Raw genomic sequence first — 20,135 nt, forward strand, 5'->3', positions numbered from 1 at the left:
TTTTTGCATAAGTGTTTATGGACTGCTATCCTATCCATGTACCAATAAAGATCCATCCATTCTAGTGGGACTTGTTCCACAAACATGCTTTAATCTGAGGGTTAGCAGTGAGATTAGAAATTATTTCCATAAAATAAAAAACGTAGTACTGAAGTACAAATGGAAAACTAATTTGGGGATATTCCACCAGACAGAGAAACCACCAGGAGTGTATTCATTACGTCTTTACCGTTTAAGAACCAAATGGAAGCAAACGGGATGAAACGGGCAGGGACCTACTTGAATTTAACCAATAGAAACTCTCGTTGTCGTTGCAAACCGTTTTCTGTTTGGAGTAACCGTTTTCTGTTTGGAGTTAACGTCTTCTGTTGCAAAACGTTTTACAACAGACAATTATTTATTTTTTTGATTTGAAACGTTTTGCAACAGAATTGGCGTAATGAATACACCCTAGCTACAAACGATTTACACAACATACTTTGCGTGAGGGAGATCCAGGTTGTCACTAGTTACTACAGCCACAAAGTCCAAATTGGCGATATCGTAAAAAATCATGAAAACAAACATTTTATTTTTGGTCTTCATTTAAGGTTAGAAATAAATTTAGCAGTGTGGTTAGGGTTAAATCTGATTTTAAGAAGAGAAAATGTAGAAAAAAGCTGGGGTTTAGCCATTTGTGGCTGTGGTAACTAGGTTTAGCCATTTGTGGCTGTGGTAACTAGCGACGACCGGAGATCCACCTCTTTCCAATGACGTCACGGACAGTGTTTTGGAGGCGAGGAGTTGTTGAAGAAAATCGAAGAGCCTTGTTGTCAACACGGGCGTCCTAAACTGCTCTATCTAATATACAGAGAACAATATGTCAGAAGATACAGTAAGTGATAACTACTTATATAACATTTACCACTAAACAGTAGCTACATTTACACCGCGAGATAAGTCAGCAAACTGATAGCAGTTCGTTCACAGACTGCTAGCTATGTTAGCCATGGTACTAGCTGGCGTGCTACCAGCTAACTGGGGCCAAATGCTTTGCAGCTGCTAAGACAGTTAGTTAGCTAGTTTGATAGTACTTGTTAGCTAACTATCTAGCTAGTTAGCCAAGTTCGTTTCCAACTAGAGAGGACAGAAAGAGCTGCCCCAGACAATATCTGTGCGTTAGAGATGTCGACGAGGAGTATGACAGGTCTCCTCCAATGATGTGTATATAAACCAATGATTGCTGATGCTATGTCTATTGGCCATTGAGTGGCTTTGAAGCCACCGGTCGGCCATATTGGTTCTCCCCAGCAGAGCAGTTCTCCATAGAAAGGAATAGTAATGGCGTCTTTTTGTAGGCACTAACTCCGCCTTGGTTCGTTGGACAAAGCCCATGGGAAAGTGATGATAGTTATTTGGAAAAACACAGGTTTAGGAGATCTTATACGTTTTGGTCTTCTTCAGCTAATATCACTTTTTGTGAATTTTGATGCATTTATGTAATTTAAAAAAAGCTCATAAGCCTCATAATTCATAAAGGTCATGTTAACTGACTGATATTATCATAGAACAAAATGTATATGATCTCCAAAGCCTATGTTAACCTCAGACCTTATTTTTGGCATTTATCTCAACCCTATTCTTTCTCCATTCATTTTTCCCCATAGGAATGGCTGAACGAACCAGAGGTAACTCATTTCCGGCTTTTAGGACTACGAGCTGGCAGGCTCTATAGGAATTAATGGAATTCTACAGTATTTCAGTTAAATGTCTCAAGGACAAAATGACACACTGAGTTTTCAAAACAATAAGAACACCTGCTATATTTTTTTTACGGTGGCCCCGTGTAGCCCAGTTGGTAGAGCATGGCGTTTGCGGCGCCAGTGTTGTGGGTTCGATTCCCACGGGGGGCCAGTATGAAAAATGTATGCACTCACTAACTGTAAGTCGCTCTGGATGAGAGCGTCTGGTAAATGACTAAAATGTAAAAATGGTGGTGGAGTGCCAAGATGGAGGCGAGTGGCTTCAAAACAGCGCCTCCTGTCTATCATCTAGTGCAGGGGTGTCAAACTCATTTTAGCTCAGGGGCCACATGGAGGAAAATCTATTCCCAAGTGGGCCGGACCGGAAAAATCATGGTATATATAACTTAAAAACAACAACTTCAGATTGTTTTCTTTGTTTTAATACGATCAACATACAACATAAAGCTGGAGCCTGAGGACAGTGTGTCCAAAATAGTACAAGCACAACATCACTATTAATCATAAAACACGTCAAGTTTATTTGAAAATTCTAAAGAAAAAGAACACACAAACACACAATGCCTCAGTGATTAACAGAACTGTTTCACAGATCACAGAACTATATCAGGGTGTCATTTCTCAGGCAGAAATGTAGATAAAAATAATGAAATCCTGTTCCCCAAACAAGTGCAAGAACCACAGAGTCAAGAATAGGTTAAATATACAAATAAAATAAAATCAATTAAAAACAATAGCACATCAACATAAAAACATATAAACATAAAGCTGGAGCCTGAGGACAGTGTCGAAAAGCACAACATCACTATTAATCATAAAACACCTCAAGTTATTTGAAAGTTCTGAGGACAAAGAACACACAAACACACAATGCCTCAGTGATTAACAGAACTGTTTCACAGATCACAGAACTATATCAGGGTGTCATTTCTCAGGCAGAAATGTAGATAAAAATAATGAAATCCTGTTCCCCAAACAAGTGCAAGAACCACAGAGTCAAGAATAGGTTAAATATACAAATACAATAAAATCAATTAAAAACAATAGCACATCAACATAAAAACATATAAACATAAATCTGAAAGCGTTGCTCAAACTCCCGTAACAGTCCCGTTATTTTATCTTTGAACCGCTTCATGTCTGCCACATGTTGGGTCGCACACACATTTTTCAGACAGGGGAAGTGAGCTGCATCACCACCGGCAAGTTGCGTCTCCCACAATGACAGCTTCAACTTGAAAGAACGTATGCTGTCATAATACTGCGTGACAACTTTGTTGCGCCCTTGCAGCTGTTTGTTCAAGTTATTCAGGTGCTCTGTAACATCCACCATAAATGCAAGGTCCTGCATCCATTCTGCGGAATGAAATTCTAACACTGGTTTGCCCTTTTCTTCCATGAACTGTTCAATTTCTTCTCGTAAATCAAAGAAACGCCTCAGCACAGCACCTCGGCTTAACCATCTTACCTCAGTGTGGTATGGCAGGCCATAGATGTGGTCTTTCTCTCTGAGAAGGCTGTCAAACTGACGGTGATTCAGGCTTCTGGATCGGATGAAATTAACAGTTTGGATGACCACTTTCATGACGTTATCCATCTTTAATGACTTGTAACACAAAGCCTCCTGGTGCAAAATACAGTGAAAAGTCAAAAAATCACGTCCTCCATTTGCAGATTGCACTTTCTCTCTGAACTTTGTCACAACGGCTGCTTTTTTCCCGATCATTGAGGGCGCACCATCTGTAGCCAGGCTGACAGCGCGGGACCAGTCCACTCCGACCCTGTCCAGCGCGCCGACGAGTGCGGTAAAAATATCAGCTGCTGTCGTTGTATCTGTCATCGGCACCAACTCCACGAACTCCTCGGTAACGGTCAATGTGTCATCAACTCCGCGGATGAAAATGGCCAGTTGTGCAACATCTGTAATGTCCGTGCTTTCATCAATTGCAACCGAAAACGCAATAAATGACTTTACTTTTTGCTTCAACTGGCTGTCCAAATCCACTGAAAGATCGGAAATCCTGTCTGCAACTGTGTTTCTTGTCAGGCTGATATTTGCAAAAGCCTGCCGCTTTTCAGGGCACACAATCTCCGCTGCCTTCATCATGCATGTTTTTACAAATTCACCCTCACTAAATGGTTTTGAAGCCACTGCGATTTCATTAGCAATGAGGTAGCTAGCTTTCTCGGCTGTGAGTAAACACAGACTGCTGTTTCTTCAGACCCGCCAACAGTTCATTCACCTTCTCTCATCTCCGCTGTCCTTGAAAATTGTCATATTTGTCGGCATGAAGACTCACATAGTGGCGACGAAGGTTATATTCTTTCAGCACTGCAACATGCTCTGAACACACCAAACATACAGCTTTCCCATTAAATTCCGTGAATAAATAGGATGACAATTTTTCTTGGAACACTCTGCACTCTGCGTCCACTTTTCTCTTTTTTGACAGAGACATATTGGGGCAATGAGGGTGCCAAAGCACATAATGTTAAAAGTAGAAGCCGTAATAAATATCGTGGGCAAAACAAAGTAGCTCATTGGCTGCACGTGCTTGACCTACTTGCTCTGCCCCGGTATAAACAGTTTGCTTGCTTAACACAATTGCTATTGCGCCATCCAGTGGACGCAATTGGAACAGCAGTTTATTTTATAGAAAAATTGCAGCGCATTTTTATACTTTACAAAATTATTATTATTATTATTATTATTATTTTTAAATCATCTCGCGGGCCGGATTAAACCCGTTTGCGGGCCTGATCCGGCCCGTGGGCCGGACGTTTGACACCCCTGATCTAGTGTGTATATAAATCATTGGGCTCCTCTCTAAGGCCCAGGAAGCTCAGATTCAAACTCCCGTTAGACAGCTCTGCAAGCGTTATGTCAAAATACGTTAGTTACTCACCAAATATGGAGTTTTGCTGAGCAACTATCTTAATTTACTCCTGTTACTTCCAAAAAAGGTCTAAATAAAGATTTACAAGCAACCGAAAAAAAATGCCTATTCGGCACCTCCAATGTAAATCAACCATTACTGCCACACACAGGTCGGAAGTCTACAACAGCTCAATACATTGGAGGTGCCGATTTGCTTGTACAGTTTTATTTCGACCATTCTTGGAAGGACATACAAGCTGTAACGGGAGTATATTAAGGTAGTTGCGCAGCGAAACTCCGTACGTATTTTGACATTAAAATGCTTGCAGAGCTGTTTAATGGGAGCTTCCTGGGTGTTAGAGATACAATGCATCACAAAAAGTATGTGGACACCCCTTCATATTAGTGTTTTCGACTATTTCAGCCACATCCGTTGCTGACAGGTGTATAAAATCGAGCACACAGCCATGCAATCTCCATAGACAAACATGGGCAGTAGAATGGCCCGTACTGAAGAGCTCAGTGACTTTCAGCGTGGCACCGTCATAGGATGGCACCTTTCCAACAAGTCAGTTCGTCACATTTGTGCCCTGCTAGAGCTGCCCCGGGTCAACTGTAAGTGCTGTTATTGTGAAGTGGAAACGTCTAGGAGCAACAACGGCTCAGCAGCGAAATGATAGGCCACACAAGCTCACAGAAAGGTACCACCGAGTGCTGAAGACATCTGTCCTCAGTTGCAACACTCACTACCGAGTTCCAAACTGCCTCTGAAAGAAATGTCAGCACAAGAAGTGTTCGTCGGGAGCTTCATGAAATGGTCCCGTGTGGCTCAGTTGGTAGAGCATGGCACTTGCAACACCAGGGTTGTGGGTTCGATTCCCACAGGGGACCAGTACGAGAAAATGTATTCATCACATAGCATCGTTGCATCACATGTGTGGTGGCCCAGACCCCTCTAAGGACCCCCTGTGTATAAGGCATGATTATGTGTAGCTCAATCAATCAATCAATTTTATTTTATATAGCCCTTCGTACATCAGCTAATATCTCGAAGTGCTGTACAGAAACCCAGCCTAAAACCCCAAACAGCTAGTAATGCAGGTGTAGAAGCACGGTGGCTAGGAAAAACTCCCTAGAAAGGCCAAAACCTAGGAAGAAACCTAGAGAGGAACCAGGCTATGAGGGGTGGCCAGTCCTCTTCTGGCTGTGCCGGGTGGAGGTTATAACAGAACCATGCCAAGATGTTCAAAAATGTTCATAAGTGACAAGCATGGTCAAATAATAATCAGGAATAAATCTCAGTTGGCTTTTCATAGCCGATCATTAAGAGTTGAAAACAGCAGGTCTGGGACAGGTAGGGGTTCCATAACCGCAGGCAGAACAGTTGAAACTGGAATAGCAGCAAGGCCAGGCGGACTGGGGACAGCAAGGAGTCACCACGGCCGGTAGTTAAGATATAACTTCAGGTTCCATGCCGAACTCCGATTTTAAACGTCTTCTGTTTTTAGTAATAGATATGGCTAGCTCTTGAAAACCCTCTCAAACCGTTTTCAGCAGTTAGCTTCGCCCACAGTTGGCTGCGTGTGAACTACAATTCCGACCAGGGGCGTCATGCACCCCAAAAATCTGAGGGGGCACAAAGTAAGTGAGGATGGCCTGAAAGCTTTTTCCTGCGATTTAGAGCCATAATCATTATGCCTAATTCTATGTAAAATATGTATTTTTCTGCATATCAAAGCATATTTTTATGCATATCAAAGCATATTTTTATGCATACCAAAGCATATTTTTCTGCATATCAAAGCATATTTCTATGCATATCAAAGCATATTTTTCTGCATACCAAAGCATATTTTTATGCATACCAAAGCATATTTTTATGCATACCAAAGCATATTTTTATGCATACCAAAGCATATTTTTATGCATACCAAAGCATATTTTTATGCATACCAAAGCATATTTTTCTGCATACCAAAGCATATTTTTATGCATACCAAAGCATATTTTTATGCATACCAAAGCATATTTTTCTGCATACCAAAGCATATTTTTCTGCATACCAAAGCATATTTTTATGCATATCAAATAATATTTTTATGCATACCAAAGCATATTTTTCTGCATACCAAAGCATATTTTTCTGCATACCAAAGCATATTTTTATGCATATCAAATAATATTTTTATGCATACCAAAGCATATTTTTCTGCATACCAAAGCATATTTTTCTGCATACCAAAGCATATTTTTATGCATATCAAATAATATTTTTATGCATACCAAAGCATATTTTTCTGCATACCAAAGCATATTTTTCTGCATACCAAAGCATATTTTTATGCATATCAAATAATATTTTTCTGCATACCAAAGCATATTTTTCTGCATACCAAAGCATATTTTTATGCATATCAAATAATATTTTTCTGCATACCAAAGCATATTTTTATGCATATCAAAGCATATTTTTATGCATATCAAAGCATATTTTTCTGCATATCAAAGCATATTTTTATGCATATCAAAGCATATTTTTATGCATACCAAAGCATATTTTTCTGCATACCAAAGCATATTTTTATGCATACCAAAGCATATTTTTCTGCATACCAAAGCATATTTTTATGCATACCAAAGCATATTTTTATGCATACCAAAGCATATTTTTATGCATACCAAAGCATATTTTTATGCATACCAAAGCATATTTTTATGCATACCAAAGCATATTTTTATGCATACCAAAGCATATTTTTCTGCATACCAAAGCATATTTTTATGCATATCAAATAATATTTTTATGCATACCAAAGCATATTTTTCTGCATACCAAAGCATATTTTTCTGCATACCAAAGCATATTTTTCTGCATACCAAAGCATATTTTTCTGCATACATTTTGAGCTGTCTGTATCCTCCAGTCAGGTGGTTATTTTTTTTAAAGAAACTAAATAAACTTCTTTTGCAAAAATCTGGGTAACAGATTCAAAGGAATGTGAGTTTTATTTAGTTATTGCCATCAGGCATGCAAGCTAAGATAGATAGTTTGACAAGCTAGCTACTCTAACTTGACTGATATCCTGAAATGGCTTCTTGGTAGCTAGTTATGAGGATGGGAGATTGGGAACCTATCTGGGCTAAAGACAACTTCATAAAATTGCTAGGTGGTTAGTAGTATTACAGAGAAACAAATACTTTTTTTTGGGGGGGGGGGATTAAAAACACATCACACGTTTAAAAACGTCAATAATCATTGCGTGCGAAAACGGTTTTTCAAAACAAATGCTGATATGTCCCTTTATCTTTTATATCGGCGAGAAATAATCTTTCAACAAAAAAAATATATACTAATTAGCACAGGTGACTGCCCAGGAAGGGAGTGCGGCTCAAACCCTCAACCTTCTGGCCCGAAGCCGCTCCAGCGACTGTGAACCGTGCTCGTGGGGCAGAGTCGATATCTGGCTTATAAACCCAGGGTCGTTACAGCAACTCCAGAGCTTGAAGAATTTAGAAAATTATAATGTACAATCCAGGTGTGTAAAGCTCTTAGAGACTTACCCAGAAAGACTCACAGCTGTAATCGCTGCCAAAGGTGATTCTAACATGTATTGACTCAGTGGGTTGAATACTGATCTAATCAACATATATTACTGTTTTCTTTTTCTTTCACTTTGACTTTACAGAGTATTTTGTGTAGATGATTGACAAAAAATGACAATTAAATCCATTTTAATCCCACGTTGTAACAACAAAATGTGGAAAAAGTCCAGGGGTGTGAATACTTTCTGAAGGCCCTGTAGGAAAACGCTTTGAAGTCACACTGAACAGAAATATAAACACAACATGCAACAATTTCAAAGATTTTACTGAGTTACAGTTTATATGAGGAAATCAGTCAATTTAAATAAAGTCATTAGGCCCTAATCTCTAGATTACACATGACTGGGCAGGGGTGGAGCCATGACTGGGCAGGGGTGGAGCCATGACTGGGCAGGGGCGGAGCCATGACTGGGCAGGGGTGGAGCCATGACTGGGCAGGGGCGGGGCCATGACTGGGCAGGGGTGCAGCCATGACTGGGCAGGGGCGGAGCCATGACTGGGCAGGGGCGCAGCCATGACTGGGCAGGGGCGGAGCCATGACTGGGCAGGGGCGGAGCCAGAGTGGGTGAGACAGGCCCAGCCAATCAGAATGCGTTTTTCCCCACAAAAGGGCTTTATTACAGACAGAAATACTTCTCAGCACCCCGCCTTGTGTTGTGTGACAAAACCGCATATTCTAGTGGCCTTTTATTGTCCCCAGCACAAGGTGCACCTGTGTAATGATCATGCTGTTTAATCAGCTTCTTGATATGCCACACCTGTCAGGTGGATGGATTATCTTGGCAAAGGAGAAATGCTCACTAACAGGGACGTAAACAAATTTGTGCACAATTTTAGAGAAATAAGCTTTTTGTGCGTATGGAAAATTTAATAGGATTATTTTTTTCAGGTCATGAAACATGGGACCAACACTTTACATGTTGCGTTTTATATTTTTGTTCAGTATATTTGGGGCTGTATGGCTTGGTCCATTATAGCAAAAGGAAACAAAAGCCATTGGGCGAGCACATCTGCAGACCTAGCTAAAACAAACTGGTATATTAGTGTTGAAGCATATGATTGAATGCCAAGCCAATTCATGGAATGTCTATTCTCTTGAAGGACACAAAACCTTCAAGTCAGGATGGAGGAGACCAAAAAGATGGAGAATACATCAAACTGAAAGTGATCGGTCAGGTAAGAAGTTTCGAGTTGGACCATTATGCTGATGATCAGTAGGTATGGTGAGGTTGGTTTATCAGAGTCAATTCATCCACATATATCAGTTGACCTGTTGACCTCAGTTGTTTAAATGTTGGACTCTGAATCTGTTCTCTTTTGTCTTCCAACCTCAGGACAACAGTGAAATTCACTTCAAAGTGAAGATGACGACCCACCTGAAGAAGCTGAAGGAGTCTTATAGCCAGAGACAGGTAATATTCCCATCTCACTCACAACTTATAGCCAGAGACAGGTAATAATCCCATCTCACTCACAACTTATAGCCAGAGACAGGTAATATTCCCATCTCACTCACAACTTATAGCCAGAGACAGGTAATATTCCCATCTCACTCACAACTTATAGCCAGAGACAGGTAATATTCCCATCTCACTCACAACTTATAGCCAGAGACAGGTAATATTCCCATCTCACTCACAACTTATAGCCAGAGACAGGTAATATTCCCATCTCACTCACAACTTATAGCCAGAGACAGGTAATATTCCCATCTCACTCACAACTTATAGCCAGAGACAGGTAATATTCCCATCTCATCTCACTCACAACTTATAGCCAGAGACAGGTAATATTCCCATCTCACTCACAACTTATAGCCAGAGACAGGTAATAATCCCATCTCACTCACAACTTATAGCCAGAGACAGGTAATATTCCCATCTCACTCACAATTTATAGCCAGAGACAGGTAATATTCCCATCTCACTCACAACTTATAGCCAGAGACAGGTAATATTCCCATCTCACTCACAACTTATAGCCAGAGACAGGTAATATTCCCATCCCATCTCACTCACAACTTATAGCCAGAGACAGGTAATATTCCCATCCCATCTCACTCACAACTTATAGCCAGAGACAGGTAATATTCCCATCTCACTCACAACTTATAGCCAGAGACAGGTAATATTCCCATCTCACTCACAACTTATAGCCAGAGACAGGTAATATTCCCATCTCACTCACAACTTATAGCCAGAGACAGGTAATATTCCCATCTCACTCACAACTTATAGCCAGAGACAGGTAATATTCCCATCTCACTCACAACTTATAGCCAGAGACAGGTAATATTCCCATCTCACTCACAACTTATAGCCAGAGACAGGTAATATTCCCATCTCACTCACAACTTATAGCCAGAGACAGGTAATATTCCCATCCCACTCACAACTTATAGCCAGAGACAGGTAATATTCCCATCTCACTCACAACTTATAGCCAGAGACAGGTAATATTCCCATCTCACTCACAACTTATAGCCAGAGACAGGTAATATTCCCATCTCACTCACAACTTATAGCCAGAGACAGGTAATATTCCCATCTCACTCACAACTTATAGCCAGAGACAGGTAATATTCCCATCTCACTCACAACTTATAGCCAGAGACAGGTAATATTCCCATCTCACTCACAACTTATAGCCAGAGACAGGTAATATTCCCATCTCACTCACAACTTATAGCCAGAGACAGGTAATATTCCCATCTCACTCACAACTTATAGCCAGAGACAGGTAATATTCCCATCTCACTCACAACTTATAGCCAGAGACAGGTAATATTCCCATCTCACTCACAACTTATAGCCAGAGACAGGTAATATTCCCATCTCATCTCACTCACAACTTATAGCCAGAGACAGGTAATATTCCCATCCCACTCACAACTTATAGCCAGAGACAGGTAATATTCCCATCTCACTCACAACTTATAGCCAGAGACAGGTAATATTCCCATCTCACTCACAACTTATAGCCAGAGACAGGTAATATTCCCATCTCACTCACAACTTATAGCCAGAGACAGGTAATATTCCCATCTCACTCACAACTTATAGCCAGAGACAGGTAATATTCCCATCCCATCTCACTCACAACTTATAGCCAGAGACAGGTAATATTCCCATCTCATCTCACTCACAACTTATAGCCAGAGACAGGTAATATTCCCATCTCACTCACAACTTATAGCCAGAGACAGGTAATATTCCCATCTCACTCACAACTTATAGCCAGAGACAGGTAATATTCCCATCTCACTCACAACTTATAGCCAGAGACAGGTAATATTCCCATCTCACTCACAACTTATAGCCAGAGACAGGTAATATTCCCATCTCACTCACAACTTATAGCCAGAGACAGGTAATATTCCCATCTCACTCACAACTTATAGCCAGAGACAGGTAATATTCCCATCCCATCTCACTCACAACTTATAGCCAGAGACAGGTAATATTCCCATCTCACTCACAACTTATAGCCAGAGACAGGTAATATTCCCATCTCACTCACAACTTATAGCCAGAGACAGGTAATATTCCCATCTCACTCACAACTTATAGCCAGAGACAGGTAATATTCCCATCCCATCTCACTCACAACTTATAGCCAGAGACAGGTAATATTCCCATCTCATCTCACTCACAACTTATAGCCAGAGACAGGTAATATTCCCATCCCACTCACAACTTATAGCCAGAGACAGGTAATATTCCCATCTCACTCACAACTTATAGCCAGAGACAGGTAATATTCCCATCCCACTCACAACTTATAGCCAGAGACAGGTAATATTCCCATCTCACTCACAACTTATAGCCAGAGACAGGTAATATTCCCATCTCACTCACAACTTATAGCCAGAGACAGGTAATATTCCCATCTCACTCACAACTTATAGCCAGAGACAGGTAATATTCCCATCTCACTCACAACTTATAGCCAGAGACAGGTAATATTCCCATCTCACTCACAACTTATAGCCAGAGACAGGTAATATTCCCATCCCACTCACAACTTATAGCCAGAGACAGGTAATATTCCCATCTCACTCACAACTTATAGCCAGAGACAGGTAATATTCCCATCTCACTCACAACTTATAGCCAGAGACAGGTAATATTCCCATCTCACTCACAACTTATAGCCAGAGACAGGTAATATTCCCATCCCACTCACAACTTATAGCCAGAGACAGGTAATATTCCCATCTCACTCACAACTTATAGCCAGAGACAGGTAATATTCCCATCTCACTCACAACTTATAGCCAGAGACAGGTAATATTCCCATCTCATCTCACTCACAACTTATAGCCAGAGACAGGTAATATCCCCATGTCACTCACAACTTATAGCCAGAGACAGGTAATATTCCCATCTCCAGGTAATATTCCCATCTCACTCACAACTTATAGCCAGAGACAGGTAATATTCCCATCTCACTCACAACTTATAGCCAGAGACAGGTAATATTCCCATCTCACTCACAACTTATAGCCAGAGACAGGTAATATTCCCATCTCCAGGTAATATTCCCATCTCACTCACAACTTGACTAAAGGTTTTCTGGTCATTCCTAGTGAGCAACATGTTGTCTGTGGGTGAGTCTCAAATGGCGCTCTGCATCCCATAGGGCTCTGGTCAAAAGTAGCACACTCTATAGGGAGCCATAGGGCTCTGGTCAAAAGTAGCACACTCTATAGGGAATAGGGAGCCATAGGGCTCTGGTCAAAAGTAGCACACTCTATAGGGAATAGGGTGCCATAGGGCTCTGGTCAAAAGTAGCACACTCTATAGGGAATAGGGAGCCATTTGGGACTCACGATGTGTTCTTCCTTACCCAACATTTGTATGTATTCACTCAGCCGTCTTTTCCTGCTTGCTCTTTAGGGTGTCCATATGAGTACCTTACGGTTTCTATTTGAGGGACAAAGAATCTCAGACAACCACACTCCAAAAGAGGTAGCTATGCTTTTTGGTGTTGTTCTGTCTGATCCATAGCCTCTTCATGGCTGCAACATCATCTACCACACATACAGGACTCATCTGTACCCAGTTGTTTGGGTGGTAAAGGTAGATTCAGTGATATGACGAAGGTGCACTAAGTAAACGGCATAGTGGGTCAATTTCCGCAACAACTAAGAACGTTGAAGCGCAGGCTACTACTCTCTACTGTTATTTCCCATTGACTCTGTACCGGTACCCCCTGTATATAGCCTCCCTACTGTTATTTCACATTGACTCTGTACCAGTACCCCCTGTATATAGCCTCGCTACTGTTATTTCCCATTGACTCTGTACTGGTACCCCCCTGTATATAGCCTCCCTACTGTTATTTCCCATTGACTCTGTACCGGTACCCCCTGTATATAGCCTCCCTACTGTTATTTCCCATTGACTCTGTACCGGTACCCCCTGTATATAGCCTCCCTACTGTTATTTCCCATTGACTCTGTACCGGTACCCCCTGTATATAGCCTCTCTACTGTTATTTCCCATTGACTCTGTACTGGTACCCCCTGTATATAGCCTCCCTACTGTTATTTCCCATTGACTCTGTACCGGTACCCCCCTGTATATAGCCTCCCTACTGTTATTTCCCATTGACTCTGTACCGGTACCCCCTGTATATAGCCTCCCTACTGTTATTTCCCATTGACTCTGTACCGGTACCCCCCTGTATATAGCCTCCCTACTGTTATTTCCCATTGACTCTGTACCGGTACCCCCTGTATATAGCCTCCCTACTGTTATTTCCCATTGACTCTGCACCGGTACCCCCCTGTATATAGCCTCCCAACTGTTATTACACATTGACTCTGTACCGGTACCCCCTGTATATAGCCTCCCTACTGTTATTTCCCATTGACTCTGTACCAGTACCCCCTGTATATAGCCTCCCTACTGTTATTTCCCATTGACTCTGCACCGGTACCCCCCTGTATATATAGCCTCCCTACTGTTATTTCCCATTGACTCTGTACCGGTATCCCCCTGTATATAGCCTCTCTACTGTTATTTCCCATTGACTCTGTACCGGTACCCCCCTGTATATAGCCTCCCTACTGTTATTACACATTGACTCTGTACCGGTACCCCTGTATATAGCCTCCCTACTGTTATTTCCCATTGACTCTGTACCGGTACCCCCTGTATATAGCCTCCCTACTGTTATTTCCCATTGACTCTGTACCGGTACCCCCTGTATATAGCCTCCCTACTGTTATTTCCCATTGACTCTGTACCGGTACCCCCTGTATATAGCCTCCCTACTGTTATTTCACATTGACTCTGTACCGGTACCCCCTGTATATAGCCTCCCTACTGTTATTTCACATTGACTCTGTACCGGTACCCCCTGTATATAGCCTCCCTACTGTTATTTCCCATTGACTCTGTACCGGTACCCCCTGTATATAGCCTCCCTACTGTTATTTCACATTGACTCTGTACCGGTACCCCCTGTATATAGCCTCCCTACTGTTATTACACATTGACTCTGTACCGGTACCCCCTGTATATAGCCTCCCTTAATTATTTGCTTTTATTTTTTACTTATCTATTTTTTACTTAACACTTTTAAAAAATATAATTTTATTTTAAAAAACTGCATTGTTGGTTAACGGCTTGTAAGTAAGCATTTCACGGTAATGTCTACACCTGTTGTATTCGGCGCATGTGGCAAATACAATTTGATTTGATTTAGCTGTCTACCTTTAAGGCTCAACAGTGTCTGTTCAGCTGGCTGCGTTTACACAGGCAGTCCAGTTCTGATCTTCTTTCCACTAATTGGGCCTTTGACCAATCAGATCAACTCTTTTGCCAATAATTGGGCGATGGATCAGAATCGGGCTGCCATTATGCCTCCATCTAAACAGCTCTCCCCCTCTCCCCCTCTCTCCCTCTCCCCCTCTCTCCTCTCCCCCTCTCTCCTCTCCCCCTCCTCTCCCCCTCTCTCTCTCTCCCCCTCTCTCCCTCTCCCCTTCTCTCCCCCTCTCTCCCTCTCCCCTTCTCTCCCCCTCTCTCCCTCTCCCCCTCTCTCCTCTCCCCCTCTCTCCTCTCCCCCTCCTCTCCCCCTCTCTCTCTCTCCCCCTCTCTCCCTCTCCCCTTCTCTCCCCCTCTCTCCCTCTCCCCCTCTCTCCCCCTCTCTCCCCCTCTCTCCCTCTCCCCTTCTCTCCCTCTCCCCCTCTCTCCCTCTCCCCCTCTCTCCCTCTCCCCCTCTCCCTCTCTCCTCTCCCCCTCTCTCCTCTCCCCCTCTCTCTCTCTCTCTCTCTCCCCCTCTCTCCCTCTCCCCTTCTCTCCCCCTCTCTCCCTCTCCCCTTCTCTCCCTCTCCCCCTCTCTCCCTCTCCCCCTCTCTCCCTCTCCCCCTCTCTCCTCTCCCCCTCTCTCCCTCTCCCCCTCTCTCCTCTCCCCCTCTCTCCCTCTCTCCTCTCCCCCTCTCTCCCTCTCTCCCTCTTCTCCTCTCCCCCTCTCCTCTCCCCCTCTTCTCCCCCTCTCTCTCTCCCCCTCTCTCCCCCCTCTCCCCTTCTCTCCCCCTCTCTCCCTCTCCCCTTCTCTCCCTCTCCCCCTCTCTCCTCTCCCCCTCTCTCCCTCTCCCTCTCTCCCTCTCTCCCCTTCTCTCCCTCTCTCTCCCTCTCTCCCTCTCCCCCTCTCTCCTCTCCCCCTCTCTCCCTCTCCCCCTCTCCCCCTCTCCCCTTCTCTCCCTCTCCCTCTCTCTCTCCTCTCTCCCTCTCCCCCTCTCTCCCTCTCCCCCTCTCTCCCTCTCCCCTTCTCTCCCTCCTCTCCCCCTCTCTCCCTCTCCCCCTCTCTCCCTCTCCCCCTCTCTCCCTCTCTCCTCTCCCTCTCTCCTCTCTCCCTCTCCCCCTCTCTCCTCCCTCTCTCCCTCTCCCCCTCTCCCCCTCTCTCCTCCCTCTCTCCCTCTCTCCCTCTCCCCCTCTCTCCTCTCCCCCTCTCTCCCTCTCCCCCTCTCTCCCTCTCTCCCTCTCTCCCTCTCTCCCTCTCCCCTTCTCTCCCTCTCCCCCTCTCTCCCTCTCTCCTCTCCCCCTCTCCTCTCCCTCCCCCTCTCTCCCCCTCTCTCTCCTCTCCCCCCCTCTCTCCTCTCCCCCTCTCTCTCCTCTCCCCCTCTCTCCCTCTCTCCTCTCCCCCTCTCTCCCTCTCTCCTCTCCCCCTCTCCCCCTCTCCTGTAGCTCGGGATGGAAGACGAGGACGTCATCGAGGTCTATCAGGAACAGACTGGAGGACTTCAGAATAATTAATTTACCTGGATTTACCTTTTTTTTTTTTTTATGATGATAATATTGTATTTTATATTGATTGATTTGTTTGGCTGTGTGTTCCTCTCAGTGGGAGAGAAGAGAGAATAACTGTCTGACACTTCTCCTGTTCTGTTCTCTTATGCTCACCTGGGCCCTGGTCTGTTTGCGGGCTATGCGTCCTGGAGTATGAGTATTATTATGAATTCGGCCCCTGGAACAAGACTAACATCATCCAGTTGTGGTTCATGATGTTGGCCAGATATCATTATTTCTGGTCATATTAACTAAACCACCAAGGGCTTCAGTTTGGTTGATTAGCGTCCGTTCCATATATAGATTTTTACAGTATATATTTTACTAGCTATAGATCCTGATTTTAAAATTGATTGAAGATATCTAGCATGCCGCTCATAATTCCTGACTTTATGTCTAGGTATCATCCAGTTCAGTTGTTACTTTACATGAAGGTGGCATGCAATACGACTGTCTTCAATAATGTGTCTCATCGGTTTGACAGTATTTAATAACCATCAAGTTCCTATTCACTGCCTGTGTCTTTCCGTCAGAGAACGGGCAAAATGCCTCACCTAAATCCATAGTACATGGTACTCTAGAGCAGCGGTTCCCAACCGGTGAACCGGTGAACCGCGAGGGAGTCTCCGGTGAGCCCCGACCTGTGGAACGCACATGGAATTATGACTTGGGAGCACCAGTGCCGCTCAGATGGTCTCATCTGGATGGTTGTTTCATGTCCAGTGTTCTCGGGCTGTTACATGTATATCATTTGAGGGGCACGCATCACAAGCAAAGTCATTTGTATAATTTTACTTTGTCTGTGAAAACCAAATTGCACAGGCAAGTCTGATTTTAGGATTAGCGTAGAGTCATTTATTTCTTCATATATGTCTCTGAGCTTAGCTGAACCACAGCCTCTGCCATAGAAACAAACGGAGCATGGCGTTGTGTCCGGGGTTAAACCTTTACAATGCAGAAAACCGCTCATCTGTAGCCCAAACCTTTCAAAACAATTACTGTCTGCTGTGTAGTACTCTGGAGTACTGATTACGGTCTGCTGTGTAGTACTCTAGAGTACTGATTACTGTCTTCTGTGTAGTACTCTGGAGTACTGATTACTGTCTGCTGTGTAGTACTCTGGAGTACTGATTACTGTCTGCTCTGTAGTACTCTGGAGTACTGATTACTGTCTGCTGTGTAGTACTCTGGAGTACTGATTACTGTCTTCTGTGTAGTACTCTGGAGTACTGATTACTGTCTGCTGTGTAGTACTCTGGAGTACTGATTACTGTCTGCTCTGTAGTACTCTGGAGTACTGATTACTGTCTGCTGTGTAGTACTCTGGAGTACTGATTACTGTCTTCTGTGTAGTACTCTGGAGTACTGATTACGGTCTGCTGTGTAGTACTCTGGAGTACTGATTACTGTCTGCTGTGTAGTACTGATTACTGTCTGCTGTGTAGTACTCTGGAGTACTGATTACTGTCTGCTGTGTAGTACTCTGGAGTACTGATTACGGTCTGCTGTGTAGTACTCTGGAGTACTGATTACTGTCTGCTGTGTAGTACTCTGGAGTACTGATTACTGTACTTTGATTAGATGTTAAGAAGCCTTGCATTTGTTTTCTCTCTCGTTTGTGAAACTGACTGGTAAATGTATTGATAACCCTGGACTCATTCCCACAAGCTCAGTCTCATTCATGACAGGATAAAGGCTGTGAGTTCCCAGCCAAAATACTGAGCAGTTTCTCTTTCTGACAAACCTTGTATAGCAACATTAGCATTGTACACAGTTACTTTAAAAAATAGAATATCATGAATTTAAATGTTACCCCACTTGTATATTTTCTATACATATTTTTTATACACTGAACAAAAATATAAACGCAACATGTAAAGTGTTGGTCCCATGTTTCATGAGTTGAAATAAAAAATTGCCGACATTTTCCATACTCACAGAAAGCTTATTTCTCTCAGATTTTGTGCACAAATGTGTTTACATCCCTGTTAATGTGCAATTCTCCTTTGTCAAGATAATCCATCCACCTGACAGGTGTGGCATATCAAGAAGCTGATTAAACAGTGTGATCATTACACAGGTGCACCTTGTGCTGGGGACAATAAAAGGCCACTCTAAAATGTGCAGTTTTGTTCACACAACACAATGCCACAGATGTCTCAAGTTTGCAATTGGCATGCTGACTGCAGGAATGACCACCAGAGCTGTTGCCAGATAATTAAATGTTCATTTCTCTACCATAAGCCACGTCTAACGTCATTTTACAGAATTTGGCAGTACGTCCAACCGGATTGATTTTCTTATATGAACTGTAACTCAGTAAAATCTTTGAAATTGTTGCATGTTGTGTTTATTTTTGTTCAGTATATTTTATTTGAGTAAGACAAACATTTTTTTATAACTTTGTTCTGGCACAACAACATCATGTTATTAGCTCATTTCAGGAGGGGAAACCACGGTATGCAGTTTGGATATCATATTGTACATTTACACATACAGGATGATCGTATGTGAGTAGCTTTACGTATCTGCCCTTCTCCCCCTCTGAAGCAAATCAGAGGTCTAGATGGAGAGGATGGCTGTATCCCAAATAGCACCTTATTCCTCCTGCGCCCTATGAACCCTGGTCTAAGGTAGTGCACTACATAGGGAATAGGGTGCCATTTGAGACGAATGTGGGTATGACAACACTAGAAAGAAGGAGTTGCTCTGGAAAGGATTAAGGTTGTACGATTTTTATTTTTTAAATAAAAAGCCTTACAAAAGTAGTTAATTCTGACTCATAATGTAATGTATGATATGAAATAATGTATATGATGATAAAATAATGTTTGATAATATAATATAATGTATGATAATATAATGTATGATAAAATAATAAAACGTATGATAATGTAATGTATGACAATATAATATCATTTAAATAAAAAGCCTTACAAAAGTAGTTAATTCTGACTCATGATAATGTAATGTATGATAATTTTATGTATAATTAAATAATGTATGATAATATATAATGTATGTTATATAATAGAATAGAATAGAATGTATGAAAATATAATGTAACTATTATAATATAATTATGATCAAATAATGTATCAAAATAGAATATAATGTATAATAAAATGAATGAAAATAGAATATAATGTATGCTAATATAATATACTGTATGATATTATAATGTATGGTGATATAATATAATGTATTAAATAAAAAGCCTTACAAAAGTTGATAATTCTGACTCATGATAATGTTATGTATGATAATTCTATGTATGGTAATTTAAAAGAATGCAATGTATGGTAATATAATGTATGATAAAATAAGATAATGTATGATAAAATAATGTATGGGAATGTATATGATGATATAAAATAATATATGGTAATGTTTGATAATGTAATGTATAATATGATAATATAGTATAATGTATGATAATATAATGTACTTATTATAATATAACGTATGATAAAATAATATAATGTATGATTATATAATATAATGTATTTAAGCAATGAAGCCCAAGGGGGTGTGGTATATGGCCAATTTACCACGGCTAAGGGATGTTCTTAAGCACGACGCAGCGCTGAGTGCCTGGATACAGCCCTTAGCCGT

General features: G+C 42.1%; 1 protein-coding gene across 3 annotated transcripts; it reads left to right on the plus strand.

Annotated features, from left to right (window-relative positions):
• The first annotated feature begins 757 nt into the window (after window positions 1-757).
• Window positions 758-18,858, plus strand: LOC311125677 (small ubiquitin-related modifier 1-like). Of its 3 annotated transcripts, none has more exons than XR_014612897.1 (6): window positions 758-874; window positions 9,325-9,399; window positions 9,558-9,635; window positions 13,122-13,193; window positions 16,419-17,940; window positions 18,010-18,444. XR_014612897.1 is itself a non-coding variant. In XM_084199705.1 (5 exons), exons 1-5 carry the CDS (start codon window positions 860-862, stop codon window positions 16,485-16,487), a joined length of 309 nt encoding a protein of 102 aa, XP_084055831.1. In that variant the 5' UTR covers window positions 758-859; the 3' UTR covers window positions 16,488-18,858. The 3 variants fall into 3 exon arrangements, 1 of the variants encoding a protein (XP_084055831.1); XR_014612898.1 differs by having other exon boundaries at window positions 18,078-18,444; XM_084199705.1 differs by having other exon boundaries at window positions 16,419-18,858.
• Window positions 18,859-20,135: the final 1,277 nt, after the last annotated feature.

Source organism: Coregonus lavaretus, assembly GCF_964263955.1.
Source record: "Coregonus lavaretus genome assembly, contig: HAP1_SCAFFOLD_432, whole genome shotgun sequence".
Lineage (NCBI taxonomy): Eukaryota > Metazoa > Chordata > Actinopteri > Salmoniformes > Salmonidae > Coregonus > Coregonus lavaretus.

Bases quoted from the DNA above. Each gene is read 5' to 3' on its own strand.
- LOC311125677 (XM_084199705.1), top strand. The intron at 9,400-9,557 runs GTAAGAAGTTTC...TTCCAACCTCAG, and splicing joins AACTGAAAGTGATCGGTCAG to GACAACAGTGAAATTCACTT. The intron at 9,636-13,121 runs GTAATATTCCCA...CTTGCTCTTTAG, and splicing joins AGTCTTATAGCCAGAGACAG to GGTGTCCATATGAGTACCTT.